This window comes from Cebidichthys violaceus, unplaced genomic scaffold, assembly GCF_023349555.1.
Source record: "Cebidichthys violaceus isolate CVI_PGR_0920_01 unplaced genomic scaffold, fCebVio1.0.p SCAF_12, whole genome shotgun sequence".
NCBI classification, from domain to species: domain Eukaryota; kingdom Metazoa; phylum Chordata; class Actinopteri; order Perciformes; family Stichaeidae; genus Cebidichthys; species Cebidichthys violaceus.
In genome coordinates this window covers 8,385,964-8,408,132 of record NW_027176285.1, presented here as the reverse complement: position 1 = coordinate 8,408,132, position 22,169 = coordinate 8,385,964, and the positions used below count along the sequence as shown (strand labels likewise).

Here is a 22,169-nt window from a genome sequence, read left to right as displayed (position 1 = left end):
CCTAAAAGACAAAATGACAGATATATCAGCTAATCGACACAAGGTAGCAGCTCCTGAGAAATACAGGAAATGCAGGAAATACATACATAAATGATAAATACATCCTCTGCTGGTCCGTTTTCCTGATGGTGTCTATGTTGGAAGTTACTTGAGGTCCTAAGATACTGTATTTTCCAGTAGTTCAGCTGAAAATGTTTGATCATTTTGGAAGAATCCTTGAAATGTCCAGAATTTTGTGGGTCTTTGTGTTTTGATTGGACTCACTTTTGCTGCAAAATGAGAGTTAAAACAGGTTGTTTAAATGGATTAAAGTAAATAAGTTGGGCTGGTCAAAATTCATACTGAGACAAACTCCTATATATATAAAATGATCAAAATACTTAAAGTGTGCAGTTTGAAACAGTACCGCTCATCTTTCAGCCACTGAAGCCAGTATTTTGATATCTGAGAACTGCTTGTGTACCTTCCTTATCCTCCCCGTCTTCCCTGGCTGGTACAGTACAAACAAACACAGTCAGTGGTCGCGGCCTCTGAATTAATAAACGAGTCTGTGTAAATAATTCAAGCTGCAGCCTGTTGTCCCGAAATGTGTGTCGTCATCAGGACGGTAGTCGCGGAAGTAGCCTGCAGAGGATGAGACCTGCAACCTGCTCAGGGGGAAGAAGAAGTGTGAGCTCAGGATCTGTCCTATACAATCAGGAGGAGGTGGATGAGACATGATGCTCTGTGATCCGGGTCTATAACAACAGCTTTCGGTTCATTTCTGACACGTCTCTGGTCCCGGTATAAACCGGACTGGTGGAAGATCTTTTTTTTTCTCCGAGGTATGGGAGCGCTGCAGTCCTTACCGGGTCATCCAGAGTACGTTGATCTGGCGGAAAAGACGGGGTGTGAGTAGTCATCGTTATTGTTTGTACCGGCGTTAATAAGACATCAGTCAGACATGTGGGACGTGTGAAAACATGAGCGCGAAATATGATTTACATTCAGTCTCACTTTAATACGGTCTTATCTTAAAGGGGAAACCATTTTAACGTGTTACGTGTTACATAAAGAGCTGGTTGTTATTTAACTGTAATTACACACATCTAAGGAAATCCGGTTTGTGAGGTGCAGAAGTAGCATAATGAATAATTTACATTAAGTTAATGGAAGAGAAAGTTCACCAAGTATACAGAGGGAGGTGTATTTGATAATAGATCACACACTGTATTGAAAGCTTTGACAACACGATTTTAGAGAGTTGCAACAATAGCTGCTTTAATTCACATGTAGCCTCACATGAAATAGTTTGGAGGCCTATGCTGCAGGTGACAGACAACAGCAAACCAACAAGTTTTACATAGAATATGAATATCCAAATCTGCTGCCTTGAAAGCTTCACACGTGAGAGAATAAAGAGCTGTTACCATCAGATTCTCAACAAACTTACTTATTTAGATGTCAAAATTATTACTGTTATGAGTTTAAAGAGTTTCCTGTCTCACTGTTTTTGGAGCCCTGAGGTATGCACAAGATAGTAACTTTAGGTTGCCTCTTCTCTGTTTTCAGTTTCATATCAGCAGATTGGAGTCCTCCATAAAAGATTCAAGCGGTTGAGCCACAATGAAGAAACTCTGCTGTATGTATGATTTTTCAAATACTGTGTCGTGTTATGCACATTTTTCAACAGCAACGCCAGGTTTCTGTTTTGTTATTTGATTGATACCTGAATGAAAATTAGCCTGGCAGTTCACACACTTTCTTGAGAAGTGGAAACTCGTCTAACAAGCTTTGCACCTGCACATAATAGCTTGAAACGTGTGGCCATGATTATAATATTACAGCGTGTGGCGCCATATGCCACTCCTTAAAATCCTCTCTACACCCTCAGGAGAGAACACTTCAGCAAAATCCCTGATCTTGAATGCAATCCCATCCGTTCTCAGATCACAGAGGCCTTCTTTGACAGAAGGTACAGTGGTGATGGGCTGAAAGTTGCCGGAACTTGTAATATGAGGCGAGATGAAATTCAAGTATGTCCGCTCAGTTGCTCCTTTTATATTTCTTCAGAAACTTTCGGCAGAATGGCGAGGGTACTGTTGAGGAGATCGGCTTCGAGGAGTTTCTGGTGGTCATGTCCCATTTCAGGCCGCCGTCACTGCACATGACAGAGGAGCAGCGTGAGAGCGTCCGGAGGAATAAACTGAGATGTAGTGTCTTCAAATCACACAATCACATTCTTGCCATTATGTGTCGACGACACACATGCCGTTGAACTGATTAGCCGTGTTTTTCCTCTGCAGTTTTATTCAACATGCATGACACGGACAACGATGGGACGATAACTCTGGAGGAATACAGACACGTAAGCCTCTGCTCACTTGTGTTGAACAAACCTCATGCACCTTTTTACTGAACTTTACTCGTCACATAACCAGTAAAGATTACAGCAGCCTCCAACCACGGTCTGAGGAAATCAGCATGAGTCCATCCTGTGGGTTTTTACCGTTAGCGGAGACTGTTTTTATCAGCATCTTTTAATCTTCTCAAGTGAATTTTGAAGGAAGTTATCTACTAACCTCTCCTCCCTCAAGCCTTCAGAGATTTGAGTCTTGTAGCCACTGTAGTAATATAATTTAATTTCAACTTGTTGTTCACACCTGTCCAGGTGGTGGAGGAGCTGCTATCTCTCAGCGGGACACTGGAGAAGGACACAGCCAAAAGCATAGCTGATGCAGCCATGTTGGAAGTGGCCAGTATATCGATGGGTCACATGGTATGTGAGCTGTGGTGTAGCTAAAGATAACATCAAGTTTGATTCACTGTTTGTTTGTAACTTCACTTTTTTCACACGCAGGAACCCGATGAGTTCTATGAGGGAATCACATTTGAGCATTTCCTCAGGGTCAGTACACAGAATATACACTAGAATATATGTTTGCCAAAACTACTTTCTTAATTACCGTAGTTTGAAAGTACATTTGGGTGTTAAGAATTTTTAGTTTTTGCAAATTCAAATAAAAAGTCAACCTTGCCACTTTAAAGGATGGTAACATTTAGCAATATACATTTTAAACAATGTAAAACTCTTCTTTTTTTTAGTTGCTGAATGGCTTTGAGATTGAATCAAGAATGAACGTTCGCTTTTTGAATATGGACGCAACAACCTTGTGTAAGTGAGGCCGGTACACTAAACTATGGAGTGACTCTGGGAAAAATCTAAAGACGCATGATTATGGTTTCACTATCTGTTGTTTCCAGTCTGTCGCTTGCTCTGAATAATATGCCTTACTCATGTTTAAATAACTATGCAAATGAAAACATATATATACTGCAGATGTAAGTAGCTTATTTGATTGAAAGCAATAATATGAGATAACCGGTCAAATAACAATCAGCCTGTCAGTAATTGGACTAAGCAATAGTCAAATATCTATGTCTGTGGTAGTAGACAGTATGACTCAATGCATGCAAATATTGATACTTGTAGAACCTTTACAAGTTTCAATGCCATAAATCAATAACTTTTAATTATCAGGGATATAAAGGTTTATCTTTAACTATATCTAGATGGCTGTAATAAAAGCAATACAATCATTTGAGATGCCTTTTACTCATATTATAAAAATGACAATTGGTGCATGCTCTGCACACTACATTTGCACAATGAAACCGTATGAAACAGATGACTTCACTTCATGATGTGTATTTCTGGTAAAAAGGAAATGGGAGTGCTGTCATGCAAGATTAAATGCTTAAAGGCTGTATCTTATCAGTCTATCTGAGGAAGGACTGATGAGATACTTTTTAAAAATGACTGATGAGGTGAATCAGTCAGTTTTTAATACTACTACTGCTACTACTCATACTACTGTCACAACCAATTAAAAAAGCTTTTATCATGACCTGTTTATTCTGTTGAATGTATACTAACACTTCATTTCTCAATATTTCCTGTGAGTTTCATGTGATAAACTGTCTATAATGTCCAAAGAGACCCATCAGCACTTCTGAGCACTTCATTCTTCTACGTATTCAGTCATGGGTGTATGCTGCCCTCCATGGGTCAAAACATGTAAAGCATGTTAAATGATAAAGAACCTGCACCTGATCCATTAAAGATATTTCTACATCATTTCTATAGTTTGTTTTTTTCATACTTCATATTGTAAAAATGTTAATGCAGTGCTTTTACACATAGTACATGCTTGGTTATTGTTTTACAGGTGCACATTAATTGAAAGATGTTTCGCTTTTGCAGTCCATGTCATTGTATCGTTGAGACTTTTACTTTGGAAAGCTGTCCATATTTTGCAATAAAATATGACATATTTGTAATGGTGGTTCAGATTTGTAATGGCCTGCTTGTGTTCATTGGCGGACAGTCACATTGTATTCCCTTCTGCTTTTCAGTTTAGCCATGTTTCTTTGGTTATGTAGAAAAATGTTGCTGCAAATGCTCCACAAGATCCATCGTAAAACAGCAGGTTACTAAACATTTTCTATGTATCATTTTATTTTTTTATTTCTTAGTTTATTTTTATCGTATCAACTGTCTCACTGAGCTTTCTGTTATTGTTAGTATTGACTTGCTTTTGGCGCTTTGTCTGTCACTGCACTTTCTAAACTGTTAACTTTAAAGGTGCTTTATAAATAAAGTTATTATTATTATAAGAGGCTTTAAAACTATTTCAGCACACTATTTTGTAAAGACTTTAATGGTTACAAGATGATGCATCCTCACTTTTCTGAAATTTTAGTTTGGTTTGTGACCAAATACCTGCAAAACCAATGACAGTCCTATCAGCCTCAACTTGTTTATTGCTAATTAGTAGATATTATCATGCTAACATGCTATATTAAGATTAAATCATATGGTGATTATTATGGAAGCCCATTTCCACCACTGTGAAAAATAAAGATCCTTTAAGTCATTATAATGAGAAACCTTTTCAAAAAAAAAAAAAGTCTGTTACTAACAGTTTGCTGAATTACAAAGAACAGTGAGTACAAACAATATTTTTCTTGAGGATTTCTAATCAGCCCAACAAGTGTGCCAATGTTGTGGTAAGAGACCACCACAAACTGAATTCTAAGTATATATATTCATATATGATATATTGTTTTCTTCTCTTTTCTTTAGGCCACAGGACATTTTAGAAGTTTTAATCACCTGGTTTTGTAATATAGGTTTGTTACTGCATTCAATCATTGTGGTTTGATGTTTATTCATGTTTGATATTAATGTGATTCATGTGGGGAAATACGAGTACATGTGTAGTGTCCAAGTATGAATACATGGGTGTTTTAAGGTCACAATACTACAAGCTAACTTGGCCCCTCTGCACTCTATGCCCACATTTGTTAGTTACTGTAGACACATTCTAATTTTATATTTTAGTAACCCTTTAGTAACAGTTTCACCTCCCTTGCAAAGGGATAATCATAACATCTTTTAACAAAGGTGGAGTTGAGTAGGTGGACTACACTTGTTTTTAATCCCTTGTTTCAATAGGATCACCCTACAAAAAAACAACATATTTCCTTTTTCTTGACCTTGGAAACAATAGTAGTAGTACAAAAATGTAGACAGTGTATTGCATTTGTGCAGAAGTCCACACAATTCAATAGTGATGTGGTGTAAACTGATGACAGGTGGATCTGTGGTTACAGACATTACAACAGGTCCTGGGTTCAATCTCCAGGCCTCTTCAGTTCTGTTGGGGTTTGCACATTAATCCCTGTGTTGGTGTTGAAATTGTGCAGGTTATCTGGTGTTATTCCACTTCAGGTGAAATAAGAGTTTTACAGGGAGGATGGGTGACTAGTCTAAGGTGTTATGTATATCACAAATACTGTACCTGCTGGGGTATACTTCATAGCTTTCTGTGGTGTTGTAATGCATTAAGTGGGCAGTTCAAATGACTGAGGAGTGATTGTTGTCCTGAGGTACCCTCTGTGGTTAAATAAAGCAGAGTTATAACAAGGAACTTGATTCATGACCCAGAGTGAATCCCCCATCTACTTCCATTTTCCTGAGAACTTGTGATCTGAGGAAAGTTCAGTAAAGCATTACTTCATTCCAACTAAAATATTTGGTATCCATGTTATATATACCTATATGTGTATATATAGATGAAGGGTTTGTGTGCAGTGTCTGTTATTCATCTATTTAAAAAAAAAAAGGGGTTTTCTGTGAGAATTTTTGACTTCTCCTGTTTTCCCCATCCCACCCTTCACACACTTGTGTCTCCATCTATATGAGGAGGCAAGTGTGCAAACAACACATACAGTTTTCTGACCCACACACACCCACACCTTGTGACTGGCCAGACAGCCCGCCAGTTTCATGAAATCTTTCCTATCTGATACTGCCTTGTGTTAAACACATGCGTCATTCTGAGCTGATATCACACAGTCAGCGTCTCAGAAGGTTCCTGATTTTCTTTTAACCCATCTTGATGGACTTACTCTGCACATGATCCTGCCAGCTGAAAATGACACTATTTATTTAGCATTTCTTACACTTTTTTTAAGTGTAGAAGCAGATATATTGTTTCTCAAATTGAGTCCAGCAAATAAGAAAACATGTGTAGTGCTTGAAAATCATTTTTTTGAGATTTTTCCAGAAATTATCATGTTGCTAAAATGGTATATTTTTGATGCAGCCACACTAAAAAATGAAGACCAAGATCATAAAGAAGAGCAGCTGCAAAGTATCTTTTAATAATCATAATAATACAACAGTGAAGTACAACCTTACATAACATACAAGACAAATTAAATATACATAACTTGCATAGAGATACCTTCACACTCTTGATCTTTTATCAGCATTCCTCTTATTGGAAACAAGAAAATAAATATCATTGTTAAATTATGAAATTATAACTATTAAATACCATAAATAGGCTTCAATTACACTGATGTACCAGCCACCTTCATACTCACTTATCTTTTAAAGTCTTTAATTCTGTTGCTGTCTAAGGCCAGCCTCAGGTCATCCTCAGAAGAGTGTGTTCATTTGTATTCTCCTTCTGCAAACTTTGCTTTTTAGAGTCCTCAGTTCTCGAGAAACATTTGACAGCAACTCCTTGTAGGTCTTCAGGACCACACAGCCGTAGACCTTCTGCTGAAAGACGTTCTGAGGTGGAGGTAGTGTTGTCGGCCCTCCTGCTGGCTCCGGTAAAGGCAGGTTTGGGAAGAGGCTCTGATAGAAGTCGTTTATGAGAGCAGCCAGGTTCTTGCTGCTAGCGTTGACACGGCTGAGGTCCGTCAGCAGCGGGCTCGTGGGTGACTGTAAGTCCGTCTGCTGCTCGTACACCCGTTTGAGATGCGGGAAGAACTCTTGAAGATGTGTGTAGACACTCATTAGCCTCTCTGAGGGCTCCAGGCCGGAGATGTTGGGGTCAGGGACGTTGTTAACTGACACCTTGCAGATGAGCTCTGACATTTCTCCTTGAGAGGCTTTCTGCAAAACAAAAGATCAGATATTAATTAAGCCACAAGTCTTCAGGAGGACCATGAATAGCATGCATATTATGTTAAAAGAAGGTAAAAGGGCGGAGCACTGAACAAGCAGACGAGGATTTAACACAGCAAAATAAGATACAGCACTTTTAAGTCTGCACTCACATATGTTTTGATTAGGTCGACAGATTCCTTCTGTACCAGTCTGGTTAGCTTCAAAGTCTGCAGCAGAGAATTCCCACACTGCTGGTTTCTGCTTGCTGCCACAGTTCTTGATGAATCAACAGCCATAACCAGCAGGAGAGAGAGTAATGCTGTGGAGAAAGGAACTGGTCAGTTAAGGTTATCCAACATCCCAGTGGTGAGGGGAACCTCATTTCAAAGCCACAAGTGTAAGGCAGGGGTGATTACAACAGACTTTCCACTTTGCATATATTCAGCAAGAAAGAAAAGGACACCAGAAGTCTGCTATATTACAAGTTCAGACATTTTATAGAACCATATACTGTAGTTAAAGTATGTTTAGATGCCAACAAACATTGCCAGTTTCTTTAAATATTGGCGAATTTAAAAACTAATTCACTCCATTAAAAAAAAAGCTAGACTGTATTCAAAAACGGTGAAAAAGTTAAATCTCACACTTCAGTCAGTTTCACAACAGCACTGAAAGTAACCACTGCAGCATGCACAATGCTAAGAAAAGATGCAATTGTTTTTTTTATATTCTAATAGAAAAGTAGATGTAATGAAACTTACTTGTTGCTTTTTCCATAAACTGTTGAAAACGCATACTCTTTACATGACCATTCATTCTCCTCTCAGAATCACAGGCGAATTGCACAGACTCCTCATAATCACACTCCTTTAAAACTTTTTTTTAAAAGACAGAAACCACACATTTGTCATAGGAGGAAATGACGTGCACTTTGTGAGGCAACCAAATTTCCCAGAATGTCAGTTGTGCATTTTTTTTTCTCTTTCCTCTATATTAGACATGTGGGCAACGTCCCTACATGTCTGGTCACAGAGCAGGCATGTAGGGACGTTGTCTAATTATTATTATTATTGTTATTATTAGTGACCATGCAGTGTAGCACAGAGTACTTCCTTTTTATTTGAGCATGGAAAAATATAATAGAAATGTGATCTATTTAAATCGCTTGAGAACATGAATCTGCTGAATTTAGAAAACCATGTCAGGCATGCGTAAAAGTGATTTAAACACTGAGGTCAGCATACCCTTTGACACAGTTTATAGAAAATAATCCCTATAAAGTAGTCTGAGATAAACCATCTTATGAACTGTTTTTACCACCTTTCTCTTCATTTTGATGTAGAATTGTGTCATAACAATTGCCAACTGCTCCTCAGAGCATGCGTGTCTTTTTGCAGCAATATTTTCATGCAGGAAGCTGGCAAAGTCACAGGAAATGCATTTCTCAATCAGAAACTTTTACAAGTGCGTAAAAAGGGAGGGTCTGCGTAGTTAAAGTAGGCAAGATGTCAGTGTCATCCCATCACAAGTTCAAGCTTCTGAAGCGATGGCTCACATTATCAGAGAATGACATCATTGTGACATATGATGGTGCTGCATCCTCCAGTGATTAGTTTAAGCAGTATGTGAGGAGGGACCAGGTGGATTATGTCAAATGTGAATATAACACAAACTGGATTTTTCATGTCTTGTCTAATCTCATCTTTGTCACAACCACAAATGATGATCACCTCCACTTGGAGACACCCTATGATGTGTTTAGCCTGCTGTCTGCATCGCAGGGTTAACGAGAGGTCAGTACACGGCTCACTAAGAGCTGACCCGATTGCCGTGTTTTTCTGATGGTAATATCGTCTTTGTTTCAGACATGCACACGAGATGCCACAACTCTGTCAAACCACTGACTACTTGAGAAAAGACAGGGGGAACTCGACGTACCACAACACTGTCAGCACTACGGCAGGTAAAGGCTAACCACTCTACTGCCTATCCTCGGGGTTTTCCAGTTGCCCCAGGGGATAAAAGAGGGGTTGTGGTGAGGTGGGCAACGGCTGCAGATGGTGCTGCAGATGTCGACAGTTCAAGGAAACTACAGTCGCATTCCTGCCAGCGTTTACATTAGAGGCATGCCTAAAAAAGCCCCCAATCAACACCCTAAATCAAGCAAGTTTACTCTGAAATGTAAGGAAGCCTAGAAAACACTGGGCGCTCAGCAATGCAACTTCCCTTTCACCTCTTGTTCCCATTTCAAGGTTCTGGTTTTCACAAGTTATCTTTGATATGCATGTGTGTTTGTATATTTACAGTAAATTACAAAAAACAGCATTTGACATAATGTAGGTCACAGCCGTCACATCACACCAAAGAAAATCAAAAGTGAAAATCAAAATAAGCGAGCATTACAAGAAAATTCAACCACAAACAATGAGAAATGCACTATCATAAGATGCAGGATGTTGATTGAGACTCTTTTTTTCAACAGAATCTCTTTTATTTTGTCTTTGAACTGCACAGGAAATGGTGAATAAGGTTGTTTAGGAAAGTCCCCTTTATTCTAACTAAATACATCTTTCTAGTAACTTAAAATTCACACAAATTGTAAGGTTCATAACTGTTCTGAAGCTCAGGCAAACCTTATTCAAGCACCCCGATAGCACTTTTTATGGATCCATTTGTCTGCAAGGCTTCAGTTATATGTGACCAGACAAAAGGCCTTACTGCATATGAGAAACTTTTTCATCAAATTTCAGAAAGTTTGTGAAAATGTAAAAAGCTGAAAAATCAGGAGGCGCCATTCAACTTCAGAACACACTCTGGTCAAACAAATTCAGTATTTTAGGTTTCTATGTGTAAAACAAGAGCATTTAAGTTCTATTGCCATCAGAAATAGAATGTCATAATATTCCTCGATTTATAATACTTTGATAATTCAGGGGGCGTCTTCCACCTTTCAGCCCTGTGAGGAACACGACCAAACATTAATACAAGTTGTGGCTCTGGAATGAAAAGAAAAGAAAAACAGGGGGAGAATTACCTGCCAAACATAACTGGGTTGCATTCAAGACCACCACATTAAACAATGTTTCAAAAGCTGACCTGTGATAAAATAGTATTTATTTTTTCATACATATACTTCATTTTTAGAGGATTTCACTGCATGGGGTACTCTAAATATGTCATGAGTGTTTAAAAAACTTAGTAGTGTTTTGACTCAGAGGGGGTTTCAAAATGCTTCACGTTTACATTTTGTAAAAATCAATCGTCTCTCCAAGACAAAAAACTACAAGGCTAAAGGTGGTATTAGAAATTAAGCACCAAACAATTATCTTTCCATTCAGGATTAATGGAAACATTGTGCAACCTGTTCAATGACCATAATGAACATGGCAAAAAATATGTAAATCTGATCATTAGACACTAATTACTCAAATGCAATCTGGACTCACATGTTGTGTTTGCTTTTGTAGAACCATTGATCCCTTAAAGATCATGGTACTGATATTATAAGAAGTCTGTGGTTCCATCCACCAGCATTTATACAATCTGAGAGTCTAGTGATTTGACATAGCATATATTGAGCTATTGTCTGACCATATCTCTATATCATAAAACAAAAACGAAGCAAAATCTGTATCGTTAAGCTCTGTTATCAGTAATAGACCAGTGTCTCTGTATGTTCTAGCTATATTCTCATGTACAAATATTCATATCAAAAGTTATACAGCACAATTCTCACCATTTTCCTTTACAAGAACTTTGATTAGTGAACATTAAATGATTCACAAGTTTGGATGAAACCAAAAACAAAATGGTGCCGGCCTCAGTAAATAAAATATAGATATAACAAACACGGAACTAAAATCATCAGGCACAACTTAAATAAAGGCATTTGTGAAATTCATATCAAATATGGCGCTTATGTCCAGTATCCATAGGCTTAAAACAAAACCCAAAAAAATGCTTTTATTTACAAACAGCTAAAATCTCTGACAGATTCATGCTTCACTTCACAACCTGAATTTGTCCTTAAAGTGCATGCAATAATAAGCAGTTTTACCAAGTGGGATCTTGAATTGTGATAAGATAAACAGATTGATCAAGCTAATGCCAATTGACCCTACATATCAAATAAAAGAAAGGGTAAGAACTGTTGCCTAGAAAAGTGACGGACCACAGTATACTGTATGCATAAGCACAATATGGAAGTATGACCAAAAAAAAAAAGAATAAACTCTGACTTTTCCAGTGACCCCATACAGTAATATTCACATTCAGAGCATAAAATAAAATAGAACAAAATCAAATAAAACCAATAAAAAAGACAAAGCAGCTTAACACCGCGGGGGAGTCCGCAGCTCACATTCCACAATGTCCCTCCATGTAACACACACATTAAGCATCATACGAACATGATGGGTTTCTACTTAAACATATCAAAGTGCCAATTTTACTAAAATTTCCTGATTTATTCAATTCATACCAAAAGGAGGAAATGGCATGGAGGAAAGAGTCTGTTATTTTTAACACACAAGTTTTGAGTTACACTGACTAGGTTTGATTTTTATTGACATGTTGTTGTAGATTCCTTTTGTTTTACTTTCCCCCCTTTCACAAAAGAAGGTCTCATTGCACGTAACACCTCGATTCAAAGATGCAATATCTAAGAGAGAAGAAAAGCAATAGAGAAAGTTATCCAGCTTTGTCACCGTGGACGTGACAAACTGTCAAGTGGACGCAAAAAAGGGCACGGATATGTTGTCCTCTAAAGATAAATCCACTTTCATCTGTTGTCTTCTTTGGGGAAGTCCAGAGATTCCAGGCTTCCAAAGCCAAGGCTTCTACTTTCTGTGTCAAAAGTGTTAATTTCTCTGTCCTGACGCTCCAACAAGTGCTTGATCCTTTCAGTGCGTTCCTTCTGAAGTGCAGCCAGTTCCTCTTCAATCTGAAATCGAAAAACATGATGGTAGTTATTTCGTTGTATGGACTCTAACTTTAACCTCATTGTTTGCCCTGCTAGAGACGCGGCTCTGTAACTCCAACACTTTCACAGTAAGACGTCCCAGTTATTAGCCAGATTGAGAGAAAATTTAGTGTAGATATTGATCTTTCCTAAAGAATTAATCTTACAGTCAGTGGTGGTTTTCCTTAAAGCTGAAACTACCAGTTAAAGTGTCAATCAGCATGAAATTATTCTGCAACTACTATTAGCGATCATTAAGTTTGTTATCAAAGCAAATTTGCTAGACATTACCTAGTCAAGCCTCTCAAATGTGAGGATTTTCTTTGTCCTACAGTATGTGATAGTAAACTGAAAACTAAACTGAAACTCGTTTGTGGTTGGGTCTTACTGTACTGTACAGCAGTGGTGGGCCGTCAGGGCCAGCTAAGCCTTCTCTGCTGGCCTAAACACAATCACAAAGTTATAGCTATTTTATAATTTAATAATTTTTCACAAATACACTACAAGTATTATCATTTTTTTCCCATTAGCTTATTTTCTCATTGCACAGCTCCTGTCTTCCTCAGTTGCTCTGCTTCCAGCCTGCAGCTCTGCTTCCAGTGCAGCTTGTTTTAAGTAGAGCTCTTATCCAATCAGATTCAGCCCCTATGTCTCTATGTAAATAGAGAGGCCCGAGGTCCTCTAGGTAGACCTTGCAGATTAAAGTATATGGGGACAATATTGTTGATTGTCTTCGTCTTCAACAAATCAGATCTTTAGTTCGACATGTTGGGTGTATTCTTTGACGTGCCAGCGGTACCGAGGTAGCCTGCTAAGTACGTCAGCATTAAGGTGCGCAGTGATTGGTCAGTGGGCCAGCGTGACTTTTGTGAAACAGAAAGCTAGCTAGCAGATCTTAGTGTTTAGTAAGAGTTCAAGTTGAAACATATGTAAGAAGTTATGACATTGACATGACAGTTTTTAAATGGATTTCTGGAGAAGGACATTTCCAGAAAAGCTGGACATCATATCAAAGGGTCGGTCAAGCCCACAGCTAGCAGCCCTGACCCAGCATAGAGAAGGATTTGTACGAACGGTATTTCTGGCTGACAGCGGCGGAGAAGCTTTGCACATTTTATGGCTAAGAATGCGTTTCATTTGCAACTGAGCTCTTGGTGTTTGGAGCTGTTTGGAGCTACGCTACGCTAACCAAGGCAGCTACACGACAGGACACGCACAAGCTACGTGCTTTTGAAAACTTTTGGAGAGACCTGAGTGGACTTTTTAAGTGAAGAGCAGCTGTGGAAAGTTAACTGATATTGCGTCTTTACATCTGCAGTAGCGTTTGTACTGCGTTCATTTGTCTATCATGTTGTTTTTATGAATGACTCGTGCTCTAGCGCCGCAGTGTTGCTGGATTGATTTGTTGCTTTGATGTCATATAAATATATGTGACTGGTTCTTGTGAGTTTTTCTTGTCATTGTGTTAATTACATTGATTTGAACTATATGCATTGTCCGTTAATTACGAAGCATCCCGTCATGCGCAGGGTTATTTTCCGGACAACTGAATCCGTTCAGGCTGTTGTTTCCCCGCTAGCTTAGCTGTGGTGCCACAGCCTCAGCTGTTTTTTTGTTCCGGGTTCAGAGGTCACAAAGCCTGTTGTCTGTTACGTGAGCGCAGTCCACCGAAAACATTATATTTCCCACAATTTAAGCTAATGCATTTTCCAAATGCACTAGTATTATTCAAACGTATTGTTCGGTTTTTAAGCCTCGTACCGAACGGTTTAATACAAATATGTGTATTATTACACCCCTAGAAACAAATAACCATAGCTGTGCTGTCATAATGAGCTTATTAGGACATGGCTCAAGTAGGACAGCACAGAAGGCCCAGGTATAAAATGCACGGCCCGCCACTGCTGTACAGTATACTTGCTAATGCTCCCTAGTGGATGAACCCTTTTCGTTTTGTACACACTTTCCTCTACGATCTCTCTTTTTTTACTTTCTATGAGTGTAACATGCTGATGCTAGGCAGGTTTAATGATTAGCTTGTTCAACATCTTCATTTATCTTAACATGCTAACTTTTGCTAATTAGCCCTAAACCCAATGTACAGTTGAGGCATAAGTTAAAGTTAAGTTACAGTTGAAGAAGTCACATTTTTTGACCTGATGATGACCCCCTCATCCTGTATGAGACCTGTATGAGACATGACATATGACATGTATATACTGTGAACCACATTTCATCACAATCCATCCAATAGTTTATTCATTTTCAGTCTGGACCAAAGTGGTGGACCAACCAATCAACATTGCCATCTCGAGACCCATATCACCAGCATGGCTAAGAATATCTGAACAAAAAACTTGATTTTCCTATCTTACGGCAGCGATGGGGTCTGTGGGACTCCATAACAATGACGAAGTAAGGCCAATGTAAACAAAACAAAGAACACAAATTTCAATAATAAAAGGCCTTTTAAATGACCCCATGGCTTTTCCTCGAGCACCACCCCATGTGCAAAGTTTTTACAACAAACAATTTATAACAAACAATTTACTTTACTTTTGCTGCATTGCAGCCCTTTTTACTTACTCGACTGTTGACCTGAGGAAAGCTGCAGAGCTCTAGAGTCACCAGTCGCTTCTATTCACCTGCCAGCGATGAGCTTCACCAGTAGGCCAAAGTGACACATCACCCCCAACTGTGTAATCCCAACCAACCATAAGGAGTTGGAGGGAAACCCCCCACTTCCTTCCCAGCTGCAAACTTGCATATCCAGGTAACTGAACCCCTCAACACATTTGTGTTTGTGGTCACTATCGGTGCACTTATTTGTAAAAAATTCCCAACAAAGCTGCTGCTGTCAACAGGTGTCTCTCTCTGGACATTTATCTATCTGGAGGTCATTTCTTCATACAGAATGGTGTCATGCTGTATTAATTCAGAGTGTTTTAGAAAGGCTACGATCTGAAACCTACCTTCTGTTCAAGGTGCGCTCTGCGTATGGAGACCTTCTGCTCAAGTTTCTGCTGCTCTCGCTCGTGTTGGGTCTCCATCTGTGACTTGGTTTTTCTCTGGTAGGCGTCCAGGAGCTCCATCTCTTGCTTCAGCTGCTGCTTCAGGGCCTGGCACTCCATTTCCTGCTCTGCGTCTAATCGCATCTAGAGACCCAGCGAGACAGAGGTAGTTACAAACACATTAACAACAAGCATAGGTTGGGCCTCGTTTGTCAAACCACAGGCCAACAATGTTGGGGCTCTAAAAATTCAAATATGTGCGATGAGGTTGCAAATAGCCGATGCACATAGTTGTGACCGTTATCATTAGTCTGAAGTAAAGAGCAAATGCCTTCTACAAATAAATATACAACATACAAAGGATGAATGAGGCCCACTTCTGCTATTCATGACAAGATGCCTCAGGATCCTCGTACCGCTTGTGAGGCCATCATCTCGTTGATGCTCTGCTCGTACTGCTCAGCCAGTATGGCCAGCTTGCGTGTCTGCTCCTCTTTTAGGCTCCTCAGGATAATCTTATGGTCGCCTTTGGGAGAGACCTCCAGCTGATGGTTCCTAAGAGCTTTGTACTGCTTGTTCTGCACCTTGCAGGTATCCTGGAACTGTTTCTTGATCTGCATCTCCAGCATCTACAGATGTTGAAAGAGAAAGACAAACAAAAGGCATCCAATCACAGATTATTGTTGTTACTGGTTCATTTTGACTTTTACATTACATTACAGACGCTTTTATCCAAAGCGACTTACAATAAGTGCATCAACATTGGTAATCAAAAGAACTACTAGTCACCAGAAGTCATAAGTACATTTCCTTTTCCAAACAAGCATCTAAGAGCATGAAGCAGAGCATAACTCAGAGCCAAAGTACAGTGCAGAAACAAGAAAAACAGTTAGTGCTATAAGTAATACGAATACAATAAGTGCAACAAGCTAGTATGAATACAATAAGTGCTAAGTGGAAGGCTCAGGGTAGCACTTCCTGAAGAGGTGGGTTTTCAGCCTGCGCCGAAAGATGGGCAGCGACTCCGCTGTCCTGACGTCAGTGGGAAGTTCATTCCACCACTGTGGGGCCAGGACAGAAAACAGCCGTGACCGGGTCGATCGGCCGCCAGGACCTCTGAGCGACGGGGCAACCAATCGCCCCGAGGCAGCAGAGAGAAGTGGTTGGGCGGGGGTGTAAGGCTTGACCATGGCCTGGAGATAAGAAGGAGCTGTTCCTTTCACTGCCCTGTAGGCTAGCACCAGAGTCTTAAACTGGATGAGAGCTCTTACAGGTAGCTTTTTTAAAGATAATTCTACTTGAAAAATGAAACAGTTAATAGTTGGCTATATATCTTAATTTGACTCACAACCAAACAACTTGCATGCATTTAATTTCACCTGCCAATGTCATGTTCATAATTTTTAAATGGATTAAGTGGAAACAAATTAAATCAATGGATTTATTTATTTCTTGCAGTGACATTGAACATTTTAGTTTGCATACAGAAAGTGAGCTTTCACTTCTCACCACTGTAGCTAAAACAAAAACAAAAAGTGTCAATAGACTAAGGTGGGAGAGGAGATTTAAATTTGTGAAAGATATCAGAAATGTTTTTGGAAGAAGCAGTTGTCATGGCAACATTCAAATGTTTTTTTCTATATATTTCTGATGGGCAATTCAGAACTAGAATACAAGGTACAATTTAGGCAAATCAAAAGTCAGAGGTGGAGAATAGCAGAGGGGACAGAAGTACAGTACCTGCAGAGCTTTCATATCAAACCCATGATGTAATCTTCCTATCGAAACATGTCTCGTCCCTTTTATAAACAAACTTTTAAAACCTGGATATCAACTCACTAAATAACCACATAGTTTGAAAGAGAAAGTCCCAGGCACCTTGAGGTTTCTGGGCTGCTGCCGCTGCTCCAGAGTGTGTTTCCTGTGTAGTTCTCTCTGCCGCCGGCCGTTGTACTCCTCCTGGTTTTCCAGCTCTGTCTGGTGCTGCAGCCGCATGAGTTCAATGCGCAGCTTCTGCAGCATCTGCAGCTGCCTGCGCTCCATGTCCTGGGTGGACTCGTCCTGCCGGATCATCAAGGCATGTTCCATCTCCTTCTGGGTCCTCTTCTTGTTCAGCTCCTGGGACAACAAGTTTGATGTAATGTCGTTTTTTAATGACAACATGCGCAAATTCAGCTTAGGTCCTCTTCTTGACTTAAAATAAGATTTCAAGGTTTCCCAAAGAAGTTGTTTACACTATAATCTTTGCATGTAAATTGGCGCCTACACTACATTTACCTTTAGGTTAATGTTATATTTCAGAAAAGTGTATTCATTTTTTATGATGTTAGTGATGGTGGCCCACTTTTGCTGTTAAACACTGCGTTAAAATACCATTTCAAAAGTCAAAACTGAAAATGTTTTGTAGGGTGGGAATGAGCCATTTTGTTCTGCATAATGTGGGTTGCTCTGAAGGCCGCCATGTTCACCGCATTGTTAGCACCCTTTCCTACTGTGGAAATGTAGTTTGTAGTTTTGCAAAATAATCCCAAATCATTGTTGGTTTCAGGTTTTTCTGTTTCATGTCATAAAAAATGTAAATTGAATATCACTGGATTTTTGGAAAGTTAGTCAAAGTAGTTTGAAGAAATCACTTATGCATAAGTAATCAAACAATAATCAACAAATGATTCATAATGAAAACAATTAGCTGTAGCCTTTTCCTGGGCATTTTAATCAATGACACCTCATCCATAAAGAAACCCTTATTTCTGTGAAATCTGGCATTGATTTACTCATCACCGACTATTATTTCACAAAATATTCCTGTGTCCAAACGTCTTCTGAAAACACCAATAGTCGTATCCAAAATCGTGGTATTTCATTTTGAGCTTGTCTTCACAATCTGATTACACATTTTGTTATGTGGTGTCAGAAGATCACATTACCTCTCTCAGTTGCTCCTGTTCAAACTCCTGCTTCCTGACCAGACTCCGGCGTTTGAGGGCCCTGCAGCTCCGGTCGTAGACCAGCCTCTGCTGGGCCAACAGATGAGCTTCCTCCTCCGCCTGAGAGCGCTGTATTGTTTCTTTGTGCCTGGACAGACGCTCCTGCTTCTCCTCCTTGGGTGTACCAGGGTCTTCGCTCATCTCCTGTAACACCAATAAACGGAAATGTGTTTCATGTTGAAAAGATATAATGTGCGGGACAATAAACTTTGCTTTGTATTTGTTTGTGATATTTACTTCTTTGATCTTGTCTTTGCAAAGCCTGTACTCCTTTTTCTGATTCTCTAAGAAAGTAGTCAGCTCTTTTTTTTGCTGAGCAACAATCTGTTGCTGGATCCTCCTCTCTTCAGCTGCAACTGACTTCATCTGTGAACAGACATTCAAGTATTTAAATGAACTCCCTATAATGATCTCTTAACTGGCAGAAATGCCTGTACAGACACAAGTTTGGTATGAAATGAATAAAATCTCTGATCATTCATTAGTGCTTGCTGTTAAGGCTTTACCTCTTTGTCTGTTTGAGCAGAGTGGCGTTTGGCTAGTCTTTCCAGCTCAATGTAAGTGTTGTTCGCATGTGTCTCTAATTCCTTCTGCAACCGGAGCCTATGCTCATCCATCTCGGCCTTTAGCCTGTTCTCCAGGGCGATCAGCTGCTTCTGGTGCTGCCGCCGCATGCGCTTATACCCAGACATCTGCTCCCGCAGCTCAAAGTCCTGCTCATGCTCCTGGATCTACCTGATGACCTAGACAGAGGAACACAGGAAGCAGGAAGTAAAAGAAACGGAGCGGGCAGAGATAAGCAACTGCCATGGTGAAATCAGGTGGACTAAAGAAAGACAGACTGGTAAGCTGGTAAATCAGAGGCCACAGCCTACAAACAGACCACATACAGTATAGTGCAAACAACAATTCTGCAAACTGTAAAGTAAACAGTTTGCAGATTACTACACATCCACGATAACCCAAGAAGTTAGCACGGGTTAATACAGACATCTGACAATCCTTTAGGGTTCACAGTATCAATGTCTTTGAGCATCAGTGTCACACAAAAGAGGTGAAGTTCATCAATATACAGAGGCTCTGCTGTTTAATCCCATTCATGCTCTTGCTTGGAGTCAACTCTTAACACCAGAAAACAACATGAATGAATCCACCAATCATCAAAGCTTCAAACGTAACATTTATAATATATAAAATCACTGTTAGGCTCAAGACCATTCTGTAAAATGACTATTTAAGACGGGCATGAGAGAAGATGTTTAAATGCACCAATTGGACAAAAACTCAATCTCACTGGCAATAGGCATCGGGGCAGAGATTTAGATGGAATACATATAAATGCAATGCACACACATAAAAGCAGAGGCAGAGAGGGAAGCTGAGGATGGAAAAAATGACATCCATTAACAGGATCTGGTTGCCATGACTACAGATGTACAGCTGAGAACACAGACACCCCTCCCCTCCCCTCCTCACCTCCCGCCGCCAGCACGCATACACGCACACATACACTAACACACGCGCGAGCACCAGCGCTTCTTTTTTCATGCAAACGGAGGGAGAGAGAGAGAGAGAGAGAGAGAGAGAGAGAGAGAGAGAGAGAGAGAGAGAGAGAGAGAGAGAGAGAGAGAGAGAGAGCGAGAGGGAGCTGCGTACCAAAGATGCTGATTTGATGGTGGCAATGTGTTCACAGATCTTGCAGTCGAGAGACCGGCTCTTGTGAGAAGTAGGCCGCAGCTCTGGCCTGGTGTCCCTGTGCACAGCCTCATCCCTCACGCAAGCATGGTCCTGCAGGGGGGGAGGAAAAGGAGGAGATAGTGGGGCTGGGTGCTTCCCAGGCCCTCCGCACTCGCTGTTTCTGCTAGAGCTGCTATTATTGCCGAATCTCCCTGAATGCAGCACACATCCAGCTTTAAATGCATCCTTCCCCTGCTTGTTCCCCCGCTACTGTCTGCAAGTTCTTCCTACGAGAGAAAAGGACATTGCTAAACAATTGCAGGCACCACCGAGAAGGCAGCTACTGGATGTAGTCGGGTTTTTTTTTTTCTGGCGTCCCCCTCTCCTCAAAGAGAAGAAACCAAATGGCTCCGGTGGATAAGGTTGAATTATGCAATGCCTACCATTGACACTCGGAGAAAGATAGCACAGGGATATATTTTACTGCCACTCGTCTTTTCCGTTTCAAAATGCAAGAAATGTTTGGGAGGAAAAATACTTTTCCTGTGTTCCAATGATCGCATGTGGTACCATATTTAAAAAGATTGGAGTCAGATAAGGCACATCCAAACATGGTTTTCCCTCGAATATGTCGCTTGATGATCCGTTTGTATTCCACTCGAATTTCTGTCCTACATTTACAGCGCACTTGGTCATGGTAGGTGGTTCTGGTGCCTTCTATTCATCTCTTTCCTCTGTCCCTCTTCTACACTCCCCCTTCCTTTAAAGAGACACCGCAATACTACAGCCAACCAGCCTAAAGTTATTTCACAGAAGGCTCTATCACAAGATATTTTTTAGAAATAAAAACCAATATGATGAGACACATGTTCACTTATATAGATAGTTTAAATGTAATTCAGTATTTGTTTTAAACAAAATTGCACCCATAAGCTATTGTTATTATTGTACATTTTCAGAAAATTCACTCCTTTTGGGAAAATAAAAAAAATAGAAAAGCTTTATGATACCATCCTGTGAATAGCTCATTGTATGGGTGGAATATACTAAAACAAATTCAAACAAAATGCAAGCCTCCTCTATGATACATTTTTTGAGAAAAAATGTTTTTTCAACACTCCTCTAATTTTCATCAGTGAGACCCATATTGTCATTTATGTTCTATGAACATTACTTGTATTTTTGGTTAACTAATGACGCAAAGAGCCTAATATTTTTATACTTGCCACTCTTATTATTCCTGTCATTACTTCATGTGGCCGCTGGAGAGTGACAGAGACTAACATTTAGATGAGGTGTCGCTCTCCATGGTGCTGAATATACTTCGCTAAATCACAAGTGTCGTCATCACTTCTGCCGCGACTAGCACTACTTCCTCTATGACCGCAAACACAAGATACACCGTAGACACATGCAGTACTCCCGGTAACCACCTGGAATTACAACGGAAACCACCTCATATGCCAACTTCCTAGAAACGGCGTGGAACACCTTCGCAACCAGCTAGTAGCTGCAAATGCCCTGAAAACTCCTCAGCACCCATGCTAGGGGCAGGGTTAGGGGCAGCGTATACTGTAGCAACTCATCCAAACACAGCGAACAGATCTAGCAGCACTCTAGAAGCCACAACCACCTAAAGTATAGCAAGACCTCAATAAAATCTTGATCATAACAATTTTCCTCAGGCAGAAGGTATATGCTTACATTTTCTTCAGAAATATTTGTTAGTTTGTGCTGCTCTAGTTCTATCTACTATGTTCCACTTGAGTGTGAGCTGGGGTTCAAGTCTGTTCCTCCTGGATGAATGCTTTGCTGAATGATATTTAAGCATTAAATTACATCTTTTACACACTTTCACTTCAAGGCATAGTCTGCAGGAAGTTCCACTTGTTTGTAAACACAATATTCAATGTTGGCGTATTCATTAAACCTATGCATATATCTTAACAAAGATCAACGGGTGTTATGCACTCATTAAAATGGGCCGTACTGTAAATGTTACTGATCCACTGATCCACTTTCAGTTTAAACAAACAAACAAAACAACAAAAAACCTTTAACTTATTTTTACTTTCGCTGCTTCCTGG

General features: G+C 39.9%; 3 protein-coding genes across 4 annotated transcripts; 1 reads left to right on the top strand and 2 right to left on the bottom strand.

Moving 5' to 3' along the window:
• The first annotated feature begins 638 nt into the window (after positions 1-638).
• Positions 639-4,117, top strand: tescb (tescalcin b). The gene is made up of 8 exons (XM_068706160.1): positions 639-890; positions 1,552-1,621; positions 1,874-1,954; positions 2,053-2,192; positions 2,286-2,347; positions 2,651-2,758; positions 2,840-2,887; positions 3,085-4,117. Exons 1-8 carry the CDS (start codon positions 827-829, stop codon positions 3,160-3,162), a joined length of 651 nt encoding a protein of 216 aa, XP_068562261.1. The 5' UTR covers positions 639-826; the 3' UTR covers positions 3,163-4,117.
• A 2,625-nt stretch (positions 4,118-6,742) lies between these two features.
• On the bottom strand, positions 6,743-8,268 carry m17 (IL-6 subfamily cytokine M17). The gene is made up of 3 exons (XM_068706159.1): positions 8,209-8,268; positions 7,618-7,766; positions 6,743-7,453 (listed from the first exon to the last, which is right to left on the bottom strand). The coding sequence occupies exons 1-3, from the start codon at positions 8,261-8,263 to the stop codon at positions 6,989-6,991; spliced, it is 669 nt and encodes a 222-aa protein (XP_068562260.1). The 5' UTR covers positions 8,264-8,268; the 3' UTR covers positions 6,743-6,988.
• Positions 8,269-9,905: 1,637 nt separating this feature from the next.
• Positions 9,906-20,823, bottom strand: taok3b (TAO kinase 3b). 2 transcript variants are annotated; one of them, XM_068706157.1, is made up of 8 exons: positions 20,062-20,823; positions 18,912-19,148; positions 18,643-18,771; positions 18,346-18,558; positions 17,297-17,536; positions 15,835-16,047; positions 15,380-15,562; positions 9,906-12,389 (listed from the first exon to the last, which is right to left on the bottom strand). In XM_068706157.1, the coding sequence occupies exons 2-8, from the start codon at positions 19,095-19,097 to the stop codon at positions 12,228-12,230; spliced, it is 1,326 nt and encodes a 441-aa protein (XP_068562258.1). In that variant the 5' UTR covers positions 19,098-19,148; positions 20,062-20,823; the 3' UTR covers positions 9,906-12,227. The 2 variants fall into 2 exon arrangements, with proteins under 2 accessions (XP_068562258.1, XP_068562259.1); XM_068706158.1 differs by having other exon boundaries at positions 9,908-12,389; positions 18,346-18,549.
• Positions 20,824-22,169: the final 1,346 nt, after the last annotated feature.

Excerpts from the sequence above, each read along its gene's own strand:
- taok3b (XM_068706157.1), bottom strand. The coding sequence starts at position 19,097 with ATGTCTGGGTATAAGCGCATGCGGCGGCAGCACCAGAAGCAGCTGATC. Across the intron at positions 17,537-18,345 it reads AACAGGAGCAACTGAGAGAG|GAGCTGAACAAGAAGAGGAC; the intron begins GTAATGTGATCT and ends TTGTTGTCCCAG. Across the intron at positions 16,048-17,296 it reads AGCAGCCCAGAAACCTCAAG|ATGCTGGAGATGCAGATCAA; the intron begins GTGCCTGGGACT and ends CAACATCTGTAG.
- m17 (XM_068706159.1), bottom strand. The coding sequence starts at position 8,263 with ATGAATGGTCATGTAAAGAGTATGCGTTTTCAACAGTTTATGGAAAAA. Across the intron at positions 7,767-8,208 it reads GTTTATGGAAAAAGCAACAA|CATTACTCTCTCTCCTGCTG; the intron begins GTAAGTTTCATT and ends CTTTCTCCACAG. Across the intron at positions 7,454-7,617 it reads TCGACCTAATCAAAACATAT|AAAGCCTCTCAAGGAGAAAT; the intron begins GTGAGTGCAGAC and ends TTTGTTTTGCAG.
- tescb (XM_068706160.1), top strand. The coding sequence starts at position 827 with ATGGGAGCGCTGCAGTCCTTACCGGGTCATCCAGAGTACGTTGATCTG. Across the intron at positions 891-1,551 it reads TCTGGCGGAAAAGACGGGGT|TTTCATATCAGCAGATTGGA; the intron begins GTGAGTAGTCAT and ends CTCTGTTTTCAG. Across the intron at positions 2,193-2,285 it reads CCGGAGGAATAAACTGAGAT|TTTTATTCAACATGCATGAC; the intron begins GTAGTGTCTTCA and ends TTTCCTCTGCAG.